Source organism: Falco rusticolus, chromosome 3 (assembly GCF_015220075.1).
Source record: "Falco rusticolus isolate bFalRus1 chromosome 3, bFalRus1.pri, whole genome shotgun sequence".
NCBI classification, from domain to species: domain Eukaryota; kingdom Metazoa; phylum Chordata; class Aves; order Falconiformes; family Falconidae; genus Falco; species Falco rusticolus.
In genome coordinates this window covers 41,575,627-41,593,943 of record NC_051189.1, presented here as the reverse complement: position 1 = coordinate 41,593,943, position 18,317 = coordinate 41,575,627, and the positions used below count along the sequence as shown (strand labels likewise).

The following is an 18,317-nucleotide window of genomic DNA, read 5'->3' as shown; positions in this document are numbered from 1 at the left end:
GCCGTTTCTTAGATAATACTAAGTGTGTTATATATGTTGTTCAGGAAAAGACCTTTTGAAAGTAGTGGATGAAAAAAGCCCATAATTTAAATCTTGACTCTGTTTTTCCTATTTGCTGTTCTCTTCCTCTGATGAGGCAATATAGGATTTTATTATCCTGCTACTCATTCAAGGAATTTAGATGAAATTTCATCCTCTTTTTGCATACTCTTGTAGTATCATATTTACTAAGTCATACTGGCAGTGTGACTGTGTTTCACACACCCACAAGCTTGTTAGTAATGATAGACCTGCTATACTGATGCTGTACCCAGCAAACTTACTTGGTAAACGTATTCAGGATGTCTTTGGTCCTGAAGTCCTTGGCAGTTTTCTTGGAACAAGTCCTACAGAATGCATTTTGGGGTTAAAGGCAATCGAAGTATTTACCTGGAAGCTACCTTTGTAGCTCTTGAAGGTCCAACATGCAGCTGATTTAATGTATCTGAAACAATGGCCTCTAAGCAAGAGTTGATGCTATAAGCAGTATATATATAGAAAAAAAAGTATTGTCTATCAGGTATCAAGTTTAGAATCCAAATAAAATAATAGCTGAAGTAAGATTTTGATTAGTAACTTAAATAGTCTCTAAAGTATTAGTAAATTAGTAATTTTGAGGTAACTGGGGTTTTTTTAAGTGTACACATTAAAAATAAGAGCCAAGATTTCCAAAGCTAGCTGCCAGTGTGGAAAAGTTTGACTCTTTTTAGATTGCTTTGCAAACAAGGATGTGACTGTCATATACATTACTCTTTTTATAATTGCCTTTTCCAAAGCAGTGGATGAAAAGTTCCGACTCAACATTTTGGTCATCATTTACCTTTTTTGCTAAAGGATTTCTATTAAGTATCTGGCAATGAAGACTCAAGTCAACCTTGGAGAGCTGGACATGAAAATACTTTTTTAGTACCCACAACCAGATAAGTGGATTTCATAGCTTAGGCCTTCCAACATTAATGATACTTGCAGCGTGGTGCAGGCACTTGTCTTGCAAGACATTCAGCAAGAGTGAACCAGGGAAGACAGTAGCATAAACAAGGACAGATTAGAAAACGCATCCCTGATTGTATAATGAGCTTCTGATTGCTTTAAAAGTTCTTCTAGACATATGCTTCTTTCTAATCTATTGCTTAAGAATTTTCAAGTGTTTTCATTTTACTGTGGAGGTGTGTTATGAATACTATTAATATTGACAAAGAAATCAGAATTCTTTTGGCAAGCAATAGCATTTGTGACTTTTTATGTTGCTGGAGAATCTATTCCAATATGAGTCCATATGTAAGAAATACATGAGTTAAAAATTGGAAGTGGAAATGAGGTCCAGATATGTCAAACATCTTTTTCACCCATCCACCCACTAATTCACCCAGCCATTTCTTTCTACAAAGGGAAACAGTATGAAATAGCTTTTCTGACTAGATACACTGGACTTAAAAAAATATTTTTTGTATCTTTTTCATGAGGCAAATAAGTTCAGTTGTTCATGTCTGGTTTGGATTTATAAAAGCTGAGAATGGGAATGTATTATAAAATCTTGAAAATTCTGATGGGATAAAATAAGCAGCTCCTACTTCTAGAGCTTTTTGGTTTTATGGCTGCAGTATAAGCAGAGAAGGTTGGAGTAATTTTCCTTCTAATTAAACACAAATAAACTATCAACATGGCAGCAGAGAAGGGTACATTACTTCTGGTTCCTGCAATTCAATGTATATCCTTACAAGCTTGAATGTGTGCTTGCATTAAACATGCATATGCATGTAATGAAGGAGGACAGGTCAATTTTAATACAAAGGAAAATGTGATTTTTGAGATCTTCCTTCTTTTTGTGGTTATTTCATTTGCAATTTGTTTTCTCCTGATTTAAATATCTTTTTTATAATGGTATGAAGTTATTTGCTTCTGTTTGACTGTCGTCTGTAGAACGGCCTGTTTGACAAGCTAAGCTTTTAAAGAATTTGTAACTAGAGCATTACAAACCAGCTATAGAGCTACAAAGTATTCATAGAAGTAATTTTCAAAATCAGGTTTACAGCTTCTAAGTTTTATGCTTTTGTTGCCTTGAGGAGTTCTGTGGTCTGTGGAACTGCCTCCTCAGGTAAGAGCCATTATGAATTTACATTGAGCTTTCCATCATAAATAAACTGGCCCAAGGACAATAAATGGAGATAAAGTAATGGGGGTGTGTGTGTGTGTAACGGTTTTGAGAAGGTACAAACAAATAGATGATTTAAGACCCAAATATATTAAATAACTGTGAGAGCCATAAAAAGTGAAATTCAGATAGGGCAGATATAGGGGTTCTGCTTGATTTCAAAGCGTAATTCAAAGTTTAGTGTAAAGCAGCTGCAGAGAGAATACTGAGTGAAAGGTATCTTTTTTAAGAGATAAGTTATTTCTTTCCCCAAGGTTTTACTTCAATGAATTTTTATGATTCCTGGGCTTTGAATTGCATTTTTCTTATTCTTTTCATGTCTGAATACATCCAAGGTAAGACAACCTTTATGTAAATGGAAATTATATTGTATTAAGAGCTACAAACCATTATTCAGAGCAGAATCTGTACTCGGGATTCATAAGAGCCTGAAGAAGGATGGTGAGGCTTTTGGGATGCTTGTTTAAAAGAACAGATTCAAGGACTATTTTTGTAAATTGCTGTCAAGGTATTACAGTCAGCTGATGCAGGGGAAAATCCTGAAGACAAAGCCAGCCATCATTACTATATTTTTCTTTTAAAAAGCAACAGAGGAGGAGGAAGTATTCTTGCATGTATTTCCCTGTGGTGGGTTAACCTTGGCTAAGGGCCACCCAGCTGCTCGCTCACTTGCTGCCCTCAGCAGAAGCAGAGGAGAAATAGGATGCAAAAGCTTGTGGGTCAGGAATAAACAGGGAAGTTGCTTTCCAGTTACTGTTGTGGGCAAAACAGACTTGACTTGGAGAAAATTAGTTTATTGCCAATTAAAATAGATTTAGGTAATGAGAAACAAAAGACAAACATTAACACACCTTTCCTCCCCGCTTTCCCAGGCCCAACTTCACTCCAGACTCCTCCCTACCCCCTGAGTGGTGCAGGGGGACAGGGAATGGGGGCTGTGGTCCATCCATAAGGGCTCCTCTCTGCTCCGCCTCCCTCGTCAGATGTTTTACCTGCTCCAGCGTGGGCTCGCCACATGGGCTGCAATCCTTCAGGAAAGAAAATCTGCTCCATTGTGGGTTTCCACAGGCCACAGTCCCTCTGGGACTTATCCACCGGCTCTGGTGCAGGCCCTGCATGAGCTGCAGTGGATAGTGGTACTGGCATGCACCTCGCCATGGGTGTCGGGGGATTACCTGCACCAGAGTGTGGAGCACCTCCTGCTCTGACCTTAGTGTTCCCTCTGCTATTTCCCACTCTCTGTTCCCTGGTCTTCTGCCTGTGTGGCATTGTTTGCTCTTCCTTAACTGTTTTCTTCAAGACACCACCATTTTGGCTGAGGGGCTCAGCTGTGTCCTGCCATGAGTCTTTTGGAGCTGGATGGAGCTGCTTGTGTCTGGCACAGGGCAGCCCCAGCCTCTCCTTGCCAAGGCCACCCTGCAGCCCCCCAGCTCTGACACCTTGACAGGGAAAGCCAGTGCAGTCCAGTTCAATGGAAATATTTTTTAATATAGTGAAGGAAGCTTGCAGCTTCATATGCACATGACACCACCAAATCCCCACTGTTGTGGAAATAAGTCTTACAAAAATACATAAGCTAGGATTCAATTGACTGTTTCTTGGAAGCTAGTTTTGGTTGCTAGATAGTCTAGGATGATATGATCGAACCATGGATGTTTGCTTTTCAGCAAATTTACCCTTTTAATTAGGAGAATGTTGTGAGTAGGGTATTCAGAGATAGCACTCTTCTTTGTTTTGTCTATGAAACATGATTGCAAATGTTTTCATTCCATTTTTCCACAATTCAGATTGCAAGGAGATAATTTGGCGGAAAGGCCGGAAGATGTCTCCATGGTATCTCAAATATCTGAGTCAGGAGTGTCAGACTTTGACGGTAAGTTATATAAATATTTGCTGCTCATAAAAATATCCCCAAACACCAAAATCTTGAATTTAAGAGTAGAGGCTATATCTGTAAAATAAGACTAAACTCTTCCAGATAATGTTCCTGGGCATTCAAACTCAATCGTTCGCACTTCAAATGTGTTCAAGAGCCCCTGACATGGTTTTTGTCATGGCCAGTTAGCACTGCAGAATAATTCTTAGGCGTATTTTGGGAGCTGCCTTGGGCTGGAATTCATTGTAGTAGACAGTTTGTATGTTAGCACACCATTTTGGGTGTAGCATAGCTTAATAGCATAGACATGGGCTGTTCATTGCCAGCTGGCCTCTGTGGCAAAAAGTGGTCTTTGAAATACCTGGTACTACAAATGCATCCACAGGATTCAGATAATATACAGTAAAAATAAAAATTATATAATTTCTCCTGGTTTTAAACTAAGCGTCAGAAATGCTTCTCTGGTTTCTCCAAGCACCACTGACTAGAACTGAAATACAATAAAAAGTTTATACAGTAGCTCTGACAAATATTTTTTTCCTGCTCATACAAACATAATCATATGTTGCACTAATCTGCAGTTAGGATCCTTAGCCTGATTTCAGTTTCTGCTCAGGTTTTTGAACAAAATAACACCTGAAAACTAAGGGAAAAGGTGCTTCCTAAGGGTTATCTTGCCAGAGAGTGCCCTGCATTCCTATGAAAGATTAAGTTGATGAAGGTTAACTTAATCTTAGCTGTCACTGGAATGGAGACAGAAATAAATAGAGATTTGGACAGAGAATCTGCAAAGATAAATCTTTCAGTCCATTCCCTTAACTGTTGGGCAAAACCAGTCGAGTCTATTAATTGGAGGGTTCGATATGCAGTCTAGACTTCAGCAGCCACAGACAAGTTAGCTGATGAATTAATCAAGTTAGTTGATTATTTAATGCAAAACAAATTGGAACTAACTTGTTGTTTTCAATTATCCTACTGCTATTTAGTGCTATTGGGTATAATGGCAACCTGAGCTTTGGTTCATTTCTCTTCCCTCATTTGTAAACCAATGTATGTCAGTATTAGTAACTAGTATGTCTTTAAAGACAAATTTTTCAGACTGGTTTTGTGATAATGCATGGCTTCATGCAGTCATGTCATTTGATTTTCCTTTCATCTGCGTTGGATCACTGTAAAAAAATATTAGTAGGGAACTCAGAATCTCAAAATATGATGTTCTTACAAGCTTGATGAAGGTTATCAGCAAGAGAAACCGAGACTGGTGACTGCACTCAAGCCCAGTGAGAGGAAGGCAAAATTCTTCTGTTATGAGAGTAATCCCCCAGGAACGGAGGTTATGGTGGCTTGTTTGGTGTAGGTAAGGGGATATGCAAGCATGAGATTATTGCAGCAGGAACAAGTAGAGCAGTAAGACATAAATGTAGGAAAACGTTCTACAGTTCCTGAAACAATTTGTTTTCTACAGATCTCTACCTTCCTTTTTCATTCCTGTGTACCCTTGTTCTTGAAGTGGAAGTACGCTCACTTTGCCATGCCATCTTCTGAAACTGTAGGCTTCCATAAAACAGTAAGCTGTTGCTAAGTGGCAGAGACACCAGGATTAAAGAAGGTGAAACTGTCAGAAGGTGCTGGATGCTGTGTAATAATGAAGCTGGATCTTTTATGGTCACTGAGTGTGGGGCACAGAAGTGCTATAGCTACTTGGACCACTTTACATGCTTCTGGATACTCTGTAGTCAGTATGAATATAGAGAAAATTGAGAATGCTTTCACTAAAAAAACTCAACTACAAATATAGGGAGTAGAAGTTAGGTAGGTAGGTGGGGCAATGACATTCCCGTTGTTGTAAACACATTTATTTCATGTCTGTGAATATACATGAACCTGTTAGTCATATGACTAGAAAATAGCAAAGCCCCTAAGGCAAAAGGACTGAGGTCAGCAGTGAGGTATTGCCAAATTTTTGTCAAGAGGCACTCTCAGAAATGTTTAGCCTTTTAAAATGTATTTTCTTTTTCCTAAAATGTTGGCTAGTAGTACATTTTGATTTGAAAAAAAGCACAGCTGGATTTTACAAGTAGGTGCAGACTAGAAACAGGCACAGATCTCAGGCAACTGCCCATTCTGTCTTTCCTATAAATACAGCACATTACTTATCTTCTGTGCATCTGATATTTTTTCTAATAAATATTATGTGTGAGAAGTAGATTACTCCTGAAGATATTGTTAGAAAACCCAAAGTAACCAAGGTACCATGTTGCACTGTATTTTTAGTTAGGTCCCCTTAGGAATGTGTTATATTATGAAAAAGTGAGTAACAGGCTTCATGTACCAGGTTTATTTTAATTTATTTTCTGCTCTTACTTATCAGTACCAATGACCTTGCTGAGAGAAAACTATTCTGATGTAAACCATTTGTTCAAGAATATGCAAGCAAGGTGCTGATGCACAGCAAAGTTGAGGGTAGCTTTCTTTAGATAATGATTTGTTTCTGGGTTAGTGGGTAGTTGCTAAGTTGTTAGATCTGGAGTGTCTCTCCTGTGGATTTCAGATGAACTAGGTTCAGAAGTAGTGGTCGCACATCTGATCTAACAGCTCTTATAAATAAGCCTTACCAAAGCAATTCCACCTAATAGTCAATGTAATAGCTTATGTAAAAAGTTCATCTGCAGCATCAGGCACTGTACAACTCCACTAGCAATCTGGATCTGGTTCTAATTAACCAGTACACTGATTTCCCTCTAGTATAATCTTGCTGAATTGGACAGAGTTGTGTTTGATCTAAGTAGTAAAAATGAGGGGTGGGAATCAGGTCTCAAGATCAGAGAACGCAAAACGCCGTAATGCTGCAGTTTCTTTTTCCTGTCCTAAACTGTACCTCTCAAAGCTGTTTCCCATTGGACCACTTCACAGGAAAGAACTAAGGGAAGAATTTAATAGCTAGGTTCTTGATTTTGATTGAAGCGGCAGCTTCAGTGACCACATAGCAAACTTCCCCTTGTAGATGCCAAGCCTGTCAGGTTTGTCTCTTGGATCAGTCCTCCATTAAGCCTTGCTCCTTCTCTGTACAGATAGATGGGGAGAATGGCTGAGGCTTCAAAAGACAGGCACTGCAACAGGACTGATCCAGTAAAATTCTGCATCTGTCAACCCTCAGTCTTGTTTATCAGGTTGGGGTAATTGTAGATCATCTGCTACTGTGTATTTTTTTTTTATTTTTTTTTTTTAGATTTGGATATCAAGGACTAGTATCTCTAAAGGGTAATTACTTGTTTAATCGCGGTTGCCAATAGGTACCGTAGGACCTTGTTTCACTTGTTTAAGTCTCTTGCTGAAAAGTAGCTTACCCTTTGAGTGAAAGCTGTGATATAAGGTAGGAAAAGAAGGTATTATTGCAAATAAGATGTTGCAGTCAATTCATTCTTGTAGAAGGAAGCTTAAAATACAATACCTTATTAGGGAGCAAACTCTTTAATATTGGATAAATGAGAAGTGTAGCACTTCTAAACCACTCCTCAATTAGTCTGAGAAAAGCTGTTTGTAAAGTGAGTTACTTTGCAGTGTAGTATGCAACTCCACATATTTCTGAGGTGTGGGCAAAGACTTGTTTCTTTTGTGACTCTACATGGAATAATATAATTGGACTGAAAATGGTAGATTATACAGTACTACACCACAGTTTGTACATGTGGTATTTCCTATTCTCTTGTGTTATTAGGTCTACAGATTCTGTGATACATAATATTTAATTTGCTAAATAAATTTTTAATAAGCAAATTTCACATCAGTGGTTCATTCTGTATCAAACAGGAGTCACTGGTTTTTATTTGCACTTAGCCAGCTCCTGTTTCTATCCAACAGAAAGTAGAAAGTTTCTGCTTGAAGAAGTGTGAAAAGACTAGGATGTGTAGCTTCTACATGGTGTTTTTTTCTTTAAAGTGCCAATATATTAGAAAGTTCAAAACAGGCATTTGGATGTAGAGGAAAAATTTGAAATTGGTGATGTTCAATAGAAATAGGAATGTATGAAACACATACAGTTTTCTTACAGATGGAACGGAATGACCAGGGTAAAAAAAATTAATAAGGATGCAAATATGTGGGAATTAGGGTTGAGAACTGGATGTGGCAGTGGCAAAAATGTGGCATCATCTCCCAATTCCTGGACAGTTCTGTGACCACAACTTTGCATCATCATCACCTCTTCCTCTTCTACTGTCATTTGTGTTTGCAATGGACGTGGTAACCACAGTTGCCGTAGTTCTGTATAGTTCTGTCTTTATAGTAAGTATAATTTGAGATGTTTAACAGATTGCGGCACGCTGGAAACATAAGGACCTCCTTGCTAGGTTCTGAATAACAGCAGAATCTAGGAAAGATCAGGGCATCCTTGTTTTCTTAGGCTGCTTATGAACAGTGCCCAAGTGCCTAGCAGACTGTCAGGCAAAGAGTGAAACTGCCTAGCATGTTATTTGGAAATGGCTTTCTCTGACATAGGCAGGTAAATTCGGTTTGAAGTTATTACCATATGTGTCGAAGAGGCATTCTAGACTTCTCACCAAGTCATGGTGTGTTACAAATCTGGCAGTATGGGCAAAATCTGAGCTTGCCTGGCTTTTAAATATTGCCTAAAGTGACTAGAACTTATTACTTCAAGGATTTTAACTATATTCTAATTAGTATAACAGAATTAATTAAATCTAGTTTTATTGATTTTATTAAAGCTGAAGATCCACTATTCACTTGTGTAAAGGACAAACAGTATAACTTTAATACTAAAACAAATTAATAACATACATGGCGCCTTGGCAGCTGAAGGAAGCTTAGTTGTCACTCTAATCACGTTAGAGAAACTGTTCCACATTGCATTAAGCTTATAAATTAAAATCAGACATAAAATCAGACATAATTAAAATCAGACATAGATTAAAATCCATTGAAGTGTAACTGAAAAGCAGTGCATTTACAGTAGCCGCATTTACCTTTCCAGCAGTTAATTTATAGGCATTTTATTTTCAAAGTGACTAATGCTTACTTAATTAGAGTGATTAACTTCTCTTCTGTGTCTTTGGAACAGCTCAAGTACCCGGGGTTGAAACAGTTGAAACACTTACGGAAGATATTGATGAATTTCAGAGTGCCTCTCAAGTGGCAGGATCTGTAAGTATCTTCCCTTTTATGGATAATGCTATAATTTTTAAGAATATTTTGATAAAAATTAGATTTTGCATAAAGATAAAAGTTGTGCTTGCCAGCATGGTCATCTTAGGCAGAAGAAAACTTAATTTATCTAACCCTTCTGAATTTTCAGTTCTGTGGCTGTTTTATTTTTTCATTCCAGGGCAGGTGATATTTTGAAATAAATTATTTTAATCTCATAGAAAACCAAATGTTTTTGGACTTCCATGTGTAGCTCCCATTGAAAGTGCAGTCATTTTATACTGAGTCCATATTTTCTTAAATGTTAGTCAAATATCCATTTTACGAGATAATATTAAATTTTACAAAATTAAGAGAACAAAATAATTCAAACTCTAAATTCCATTATGAAGTATGAAATTATAATATCTCAATTATAATTTAGCTTTTTGTTAACATTTGCCTGGAAACTAATAAGCAAGAGGTATCTAAAATGTATGGCTAATTTATATAATTATTTTAAAAATGCAATGTTATGCTTGGCGATATTTTCATGAGTTACTTTATTTTGAAATTTAAGAAAACTTGTGCAGATTTGCAGTTTGCGGAAAATATAACTGATAATAAATTAATCTTTTAAAGAATAATAATACCAGTATTTTGGCACTAGTTGTATTGCATCAGAAATCTGAGTATAGGTTAAAGAAGGGATTGGATTTTTTTTCTAAGGCAATTAACTTGATAATAGGTGTTTGGTTTTGCAAAATTTTAGACAGCTGTAAGAGTGCCCATTAGTTCCTGTTCAACCAGAGTAATATTGTTTTATAGCACACTTCAGTGTTGATAAAGTGAAAACAAGGGCTCAGTATTTGTTAGCTAAGGAAAAAAGGGCAGTATTAAAGAAAAAAGAAAAACAACAATGCAGACTGATCCTGCAGTCTTTCAGGCAGCTGATTAAGTGCTACTAATAAAGCTAAATAATACTAAACATACAGGATTTCCAGCCAGAGTTACCAAAGCAGTTGGTGGATATGGAGTGCCAGATCAAGTCCTGAAGCTCTTTGAGAACTTGGAGTGCAAGAAACTCACAGAGCATTTGTGGATATTGGGCAAAAGGAGTAAGGAGCAGAACTGCTGTTGCCATTGGTTTGAGCTTCTTTCTCAAGCCTCCTTCCTGCTTCTCACCACCGAACAGGCGGGTATAAAAAATTTTGCAGCAGTTTCTGAACCCATGTTTTTCTTACTGATTTGGACCTGCAGCTGCCAGCTTTGATTCATCAGTTCTGCAGGCACATAACATAGGGAAAGAGCAACAGAAAAATAAAGATACAAGGAAAACATGACCATTAAGTTTATTAGCAAAATCTTGCTACAGAAATACACAGCCTTCAACTGATTATTTTATATATATGCTCTCTGTGTGCATGCTTCAGAACAATATTTACATATATCATTTCATGCTCTGCTAGTTCTGGGCATCGGTAAGGCTGCCTGAGCAGTTGACTGCCAGAGGCAGCAATGTTGTCTGGGCTGGATCCCTGGAAGCTGCACCGGCTGTTGTGGCTGTTGCCAGTGCTGCAAAGAGAAGGCAAGAAGAGCAGCTGCAGCTATTGCTCTGCCCACCCAAACTCTCCCTAGGGCAAAGGCAGCTACCGTCACTTTTCAGAGCTCCCGGAAAGTTCGTTTACCTAAGTTCCTAAGGAGCCATAAACCAGTAACTTGGTTCATCTGCTCTTGGGTTTTTCTGCGTTTTGTATCTTAGAGCTTCTGCTTAAATAGTCTGTGCCTAGTTGATTGCGTACTTTTATCTCTTTAAAAGGGCTTGTTATTCAGAGTAACATTCAGCTATCTTTTTATGTTTGTCTACAGCTGTATCTCCTCAAAAAGAAAAAAGTGATCCAGTTGTTGCCTTTTAGGGCTCTGAAGGAATAGAGAGAGATCTGTTCCATGGTCCGCTAATAACTTCCAGTGAGACTTATTCTTTGACAATCTTGACGTAAAATATGAGGAACCTCAGTTTTACCTCTATAGGAAGTCTGTGAAGATAAATGCATTCTTGTAATGGATTCCCACAAATACTTCAAAACAATAAGAAATAGGCCTGTAAAATTGCTTCAGAATTGATACCAAAACATGTTCTTGTGACTTGAAATGATTTTCAGATATTGTGTGAGATACGAGATACAAGAGGAGGGAAAAAATAGAATAAATATGATGTTGATCAGACATTTCTCATAAAATGGACAAATTGTGTCATAGCGTTCACTCGAAGGTGTATATCACATGTAAAAATTCCCCATCTGTTTCAAAGTGTGCCATACTTAATATTGGTACTGCATTTCAATAGGGTAATTTGAGTTGGTTGCTGGTTAAATGGATCATTATCATAAATTTCTCTCTACTAGTGTGTATTTGACACGTTTTCTTTAAGAGTGCCTTGGCCTTCAGAGGAGAAGTTTTTTGCGGAAATTTGTGTCATAAAGCAGCAAGAATTATGCATAAGGATCTTAAGGAAAGAGCTGTGTGGGTTTTTTTTTCATGTCCAGTGTAAAAGTCCACTTCTAAGAGCTTAGACGTGAAGGCTAAAGCAATCTGGATGCCACTACTTAGAAGAGATAGGCGACATCCATGTCTGTAACATGGTGCATTAATTTATACTATGATTATATTTTCTCATCACATTGTTTGTATTTACTGTTCTATTTCAGAAGAATCTGGAAGGTTTTGTAATAAGACCTTTTCCTTTAAACCTTTGTTAATAGAATCTTTAGCTACTTTTTATTTTCCACCGAGAGAGTTGATATTTGAAAAGTTGAGAACCTACATTTTTGCTGCTGCAAAATCCCAAACAATGCATACTGAATGAATGAACAAGTAAAGGTAGCAAAAAGCAGTTTGAAGTATTTACAGGATTCAGCACTCTTCCCAAGTGTTTTGCAAGAATTGGAAGTGAAGGCAAGCATTCAAATTGTCATTAGAGATCCTGGCTTACTGAAGGGCTCATTTTCTGACAAATGTTTCATGTAATTAAAAGTACAGGTAAAATGCAAAGCTTTTTCTTGAGATTTTTGCAGTGTGGTGAACTGAGAGTCCTGTTTTGCACTTATGTTTCTGTAAATGAGTTTTATAAATATTTCTCTAGCAAGCTTTAAGAAAAAACTAAGTGATACTAAGAAAAACTTAGGTGGGCTGGAATTCTGACAGAAATGGAAATGTAAGGTATCAGGGAAAGTTACTAAATTTACGGTGACTAACTGTAAGACAGAGGGCACATACACTGGGCAATTCACATTGAGTAGCCTTTGCTTTCCCCCTGAGTTGCTGTTTTTACCACCTGGATCTAACAGTACTCATGCTTATCATTCTTTTTATGTGAATCTTTGCATTCACTCATCTTGCCTTGCATGTACACATGAAATGGTATATTTTTCTTTGCAAATCATCCATGCGAGGCAAACCAATCCAAGTGTAACAGGAACTATGGAAAAAAAAGTTGTGCAACTGCAAGAGGCATTCCTGCATGAATTTGCCTTGGGTTTATGCTCTTTGTTACTGTGAGAAAAATATTCTAATGAATTGTTTTATAAAGGTGTTCTGTTTTAAGTAAATTTTCTCCTGTTTTCTTTACTGCTTTGGAACTTTTCAGTTGCTTTCCTAGAAGGAAATACATTTCTGTAATAAATACAGAAATTCATTAACAGTAATTCAATTTGTGAAATGACTTGAGGCTTCATGCATAAGGAAAAATTAAGCTTTTAATTCTTGTTATCAATACATGTTGAATGCTGCTATATTCCAGTGATACATGATTTAAATTGTAATTGTTAGAAATTTTCTTAGCTTTTCCCACTATTTTCTGTGGGAACAATGCTGAGAAGTAACTTAAATACTTGTACAAGTTTAATTAAAATCAACAGCTCTAAACTTGAACCTCAGTATTTAAGTAAATCTAGAAATTATTTACTGGATTGAGGTCACTGTTTAGCATTTAACAGGTTACTCATTAAAATAAGTATTTTAAGGTTCCACTGCCACATCAGGAACAACAGGAGGTGCCTGTGAGTTAGTATGAATTACAAAGGTCATATTTTTATATTAGACACACAAAATTAGTGTGTTCTGATACAACAGTTTTCAAATCCAACTTGACATTTGTAAGTATGTGGAAATTCAGGCACATTATGAATCTTCTGTAAAAATAATAACAGATAATATGAGAGTAGTGCAACTCTTCAACAGCTAGTCCAAAAAAACCTGCAAATGTGTAAGTTTAATTACTATTAGCTATATTAACAATGCAAAATAGTAGAACATAGTATCAATGTTCTTGAGAACTAAGTGATATTTCCTGCACGTAGTTAAGTAAGTAGTTGGAATTACATACCTTGAACCTCTTTGGTTGAGACCTTCCTTATGTAAAACAAATTCCATAAAGCAGGCATAGCATTTTGGACATACAGCTTGTAGAATAATTATTTCTTACTTTTAAAGTTCTTTTTTACTTTGGAGAGCACCTGAAGTACTTAATTTTTTTTTTCACTTCTTATCTGCTGGTATTCTTTTTGCTGGTATGTTGCATATTGCAACACTTTGAGCCCCTCAGGTGCCTGCCTAGCGCTGTGATGGGTGGCAGCGCTGCCCGGCTCCCTGCCCGGACCCCCAGGGGTAAAGACTGCTTCCAGAAAGGGCCCCATGCCCCCCAGGTTTAGTCCATCAGCCCCACCGGCAGGTGCTGCATACAGTGTGTGGTTGGTGCTTCCAAGGAGACCTTTCATGGGGCAGACAGAAAGGCAGATGTCTTCTGGAGTGAATATACTCCTATTTGAAAATATTTGATCCTCTAAAAGGTATTTCTAATGTGAAAGATTTTTCTGAACTTTAAAAAAAAATACATGTTAAAAGAAGTAATCAATGAGTGCTTTGTTTTTACCTGTATAAAATTTTGGTTTCTTGTGCATGACAAATTCAATTAGTACAAATAACAATAAATAAAACAGGACTGAACTTAGAAAAAAATCATTTTGGTTACATTTCAGGAACTGAAACAAATGTGATTCCCATGTGCCCATATATATTTCCTCCTTCCTTCTTGCCTGTAAACAGAAAATCTATGTGCAAGTTAACTCAAACTACCGTTTTTGTAGTGTAAGGTTTAGTGTGAAATGTGCTGGCTGACTGCCATGGGAAGCAGAAAGCTTGTAATTTCAATTACATGGCATTTCAAGTAGAACAGGCCCTAATGTGGAAGGTGGGGATTAGATGTGGCTGCCAATATTGCAGCGGAGCTCTGAGGTTTATTATTTTGCAGTACCGAAAAGATCTGTTGACTAGCTCACCTTATGTCCTTGAACAGACTACAGAAGCTGAAAGATTAAACATTTGGTGAACTCTTACAGAAAACGTGAAGAATCTTCAAGCAAAATATTGCACAAAAAGTTCTGCTGCACAAATAACAACTGTCCTTGCCAGCTGCTTGGTCAGAGCAGGAGGGACACTTGCAAACAAATTGTTCAATAACAGGGATTGACAGAGGGATCTCTGTCAAATACGTATATTTAAGATATTTAAGCTATTCAGCAAAGAAATGGTAGGTTGGAAAGCTACGCGTGGTTGTCTTTTTACAGTATCATCTCCTGAAGTTACCAATAAAATTTGCGCTTCATTAGCACAACCATGTAGAATAAAAAGTTGACAAACTTTTCAATCAAATCAAAATGCATTGCATTTATTTACAGCTTGCCAGGAAATTACTAATTAAATGGGTTTCACCTCCTTTTCCTCATTTCATTGTGATCATGCAATTCAGATAGTCTTTAAAAATGAAGAAGCGTTTTCTCTTGTGAGCTGGGGACTGTTCCCACACCTGAAAAGAGTTTGTGTGCATGGATGTGCATATGAGTACCTGGATTTTTTACTCTGAAGCAGGCCAAAATGACATAGAAATATAATGCTGCTTCATTTATTAACACTTCTTATGGTCAACAAGAAAGAGTAATTTATTTTGTATCAAGCACTTGATTTCCAGGTGATGTAGTAGGTAATTTGGAGGCCTTCCTCTTGGCGTTAGTTATTCCGAAATGTTGCACCTCTGTGGAACTCCCCAGGTGTCAGTGGGTATTACACAGCCCATGTCAAGTCAGTGTGATGGTGAGATGAAGGCATTAACATTTGCACAGGGTTTTTTTAGAGATAAAAGCTATGCTGGTGTATGCTGTCTAACATTGTGCTGCAGATTGAAGCACATAGAGTGATCTTGGAAAATCTCTCTTATTCTTATTCATCACCTCCTTAATTGTATTTCTGTTTCACTGTGGCATTCCCAGTAAGTTATGGTATTTTCCAGAAGTTCAGGGAACCAGTGATGAGAGAGATTACCTTTGGCTTTATGGTTTGTAATTTTTTATTTTAGCAGTAATTTGGCTAAGTGATCTAAGTAAAAAAAAAAAGCATTAATGAATGTGTTGCATGTGAAGAAATTATGATGATACGTAAAGAAAATAACTTAAGAAATGGACACACAGTTGACCTCAAATGGTGACAAATGTATCCTGAGTGCTTTGTCTGAACATATTTCTGGCACAAAGAGGCATTGCCTCACCCTCAAAGTCTGAGGTTTCTACAAGTTAGAAAGACAAGGATGCCTTTCAGGAACATCCTCATTTTTTAGGTCTTGTTAATGAAAATAAGCCGTTTGTAAATGTTATGCTAATATTTATAAAGCTTAATGAATGGTCAATGGCAATTGTCGTTTGGAAGATACTGAAGGAGTTGGAATTGCTTCTATGCACATACTTCACACATATATGCTATATTTTTCAACTACTTTCAGTCTACTGTCATTATCATTAAAGTCCAAATGCCATTAGTGTTTTATCTCTGCAATTCCTGGCCAGTAGAAAAAGGATAGGTTTTGATGAAGTGGGATAAGAAGGTTTAAATAAATGGCTGGCGAGCCTGATTCTTTTTCTTAAGTGACATATGTGAACTGCTGCCATTCATCCAGTGGAGGGAAGGGCACCAGTGAATTCTGCTAAAGCTGTATAGATTCATTTATTCTTACATTTGAATTGACAAGCTTCCAAAGCCTCCTTGATAACATTCCGTACTTTCAGCCTGTGTTTATCTTTTAGGAACAAGGCTGTTGCATAAACTTTGTGCTGGAGACACTGAGGACCTCTGTCTGTGTTTATGCATTAGTTGCTTAAATGAACTCATAGACACAAGATGTTAAAAAATATTTTTTTATGTTCAGTATTATTTAGATAAATAGAAAAAAACATTACCTGAGTCTGCCTCAAAAAATGTTGTTGGTTATAGCCCTGAAATATCTAGCTTCAGGGGAGGAACAAAAAATGGTTACACTACAGTTTTAATGTCTTAATAAACTGTTGTGCCTTATTTTTTCCAGATCATTATTATTATTTTCTATCAAGTGAATGTTTAATTGGAAGGCACTATTACAGGCACATAATTTGTCATAAAATTAAATTGCTAATATTAAATACATCATCTTCCATAAATAGTATTACAGTACTGTTCTAGTCTTTTGTGAAGCTATCGCCTGAAAAAATGCCATAAGCTTGTGATATTACATAGAACAGAAAAATGTACAGGAAGAGTTAGAAAATTTGGGGTAAAACTTCATCCAAAGTTACCACATTAATTTCACAGTGTGTTGGAACTGTATATCTGAAAGGGAGCTTGAACGTAAAGCTATGTAATGGTAGAGACTGAATACATGTAAATGTATTTGATTTAAATCAAATATACGAGATTAATATTTATTCTTAGAAATAATGTATACATCTGTACTACATCCAGAACTGAACACATACTCTGTGCATCTTTGTATTTCGGTGTTAACAGGATGAAGGCAGCCACAAGTATTTATTAAATGCATGTGTGTACCTGCCTTTGTGGGCCTGTATGTGCTTATACACAGGCATATCTGTATGTTTCACATGAACATGTAAGATTTAAAAACCTGTACTGAACCATACAAAGGTGTTGCTGATGTTTGAAGATCTTTGTGATTTGGTGTCTCCTAATTGCAAGTGATTTAATTTAAACATTACTCATATTTTTATAAATGTCTAAAGCACTACCATGATGACGACCATTAAAGAATAATTTTTCTCTCTCTTAGATTGTACTACCGGCAGTAGAGACCTGCCTTTACTCAGTCAGTCACCTTTTTTGTATGTGTCTTACATGATTGCTGTGCATAAAGAAAGGAAGTATAGTAGAGGAAAAGACAGAATGTAAGAAGAAATGGTAGAGGTTTGTAGAAGAGAAAGATAACTACATTTCATTTCCAGAAAATAAGGCATAGCCTGTCACCAGGCTAACATTTGGAAGTCTGTATTTTTAGGTGGTTAGGGACTTGCTGAAAACCTGTAGTAATTTGCTTATGATAAACTTGAATAGTCAGTTAAGAATATTAGAAGAGTAGTTTGATCTTCTAGTATTGCCATAGACCACTGACAGGTTTTTATTCCATGTTTCTTCAGAGTTGTATTTGTGCATGAAATTGTATATACATCCTTATTACCTTGGGGTTTTTCCCCCCCTAGTCATTATTGAAGTCCTGCTGTTTTTTCTCTCTATGCAAATGTACACTATAAAATGTATAGAAAAATTGCCTTTTTCCACCATAAAAATCTGGGCACAAGAGTATATCTAAATATATCTATTAGAGCTTTGTTACAGGCTATATTCCACCTTTCCATCTCTTTCTTAGTTTTTGTTTATTTCACAGGAATTGTTCACAGAATAAAATATTCTTCCATCTAGAGATAGGTATTGGGTAACTACTATCTGTTAGAAATAAACATTTAGAGATGTGAGTAATTTAATGCAGATTAATATTCTGTAGTGACCTCAACAAGACATACTGTGATTTGGATGGAGATTTCACAACGAGGACTGAAGTGACAAATGCGCAAAATGTCTTGGAGAAATAGTGGTGTGACTATTCCTGATACGTGATATAAGTCAGGTCTAGTGGTATGACTGAAATAAATGTGTTTGCAGGATCAGTTCCACTTCTGAGTAATTTACTGTTTCATTCAACTGTTCCCATGTATTTACCTGTGATTAAATACAGGTAAC

General features: G+C 36.8%; 1 protein-coding gene across 1 annotated transcript in view; it reads left to right on the top strand.

Moving 5' to 3' along the window:
* C3H8orf34 (chromosome 3 C8orf34 homolog) overlaps positions 1 to 18,317 on the top strand; it is a 166,933-nt gene that overhangs the window by 123,968 nt on the left and 24,648 nt on the right. The window contains exons 9-10 of the mRNA XM_037382037.1: positions 3,979 to 4,064; positions 9,145 to 9,227. Of these exons, the coding sequence (XP_037237934.1) occupies positions 3,979 to 4,064; positions 9,145 to 9,227 (169 nt within the window). The remainder of the gene's footprint in view (positions 1 to 3,978; positions 4,065 to 9,144; positions 9,228 to 18,317) is intronic.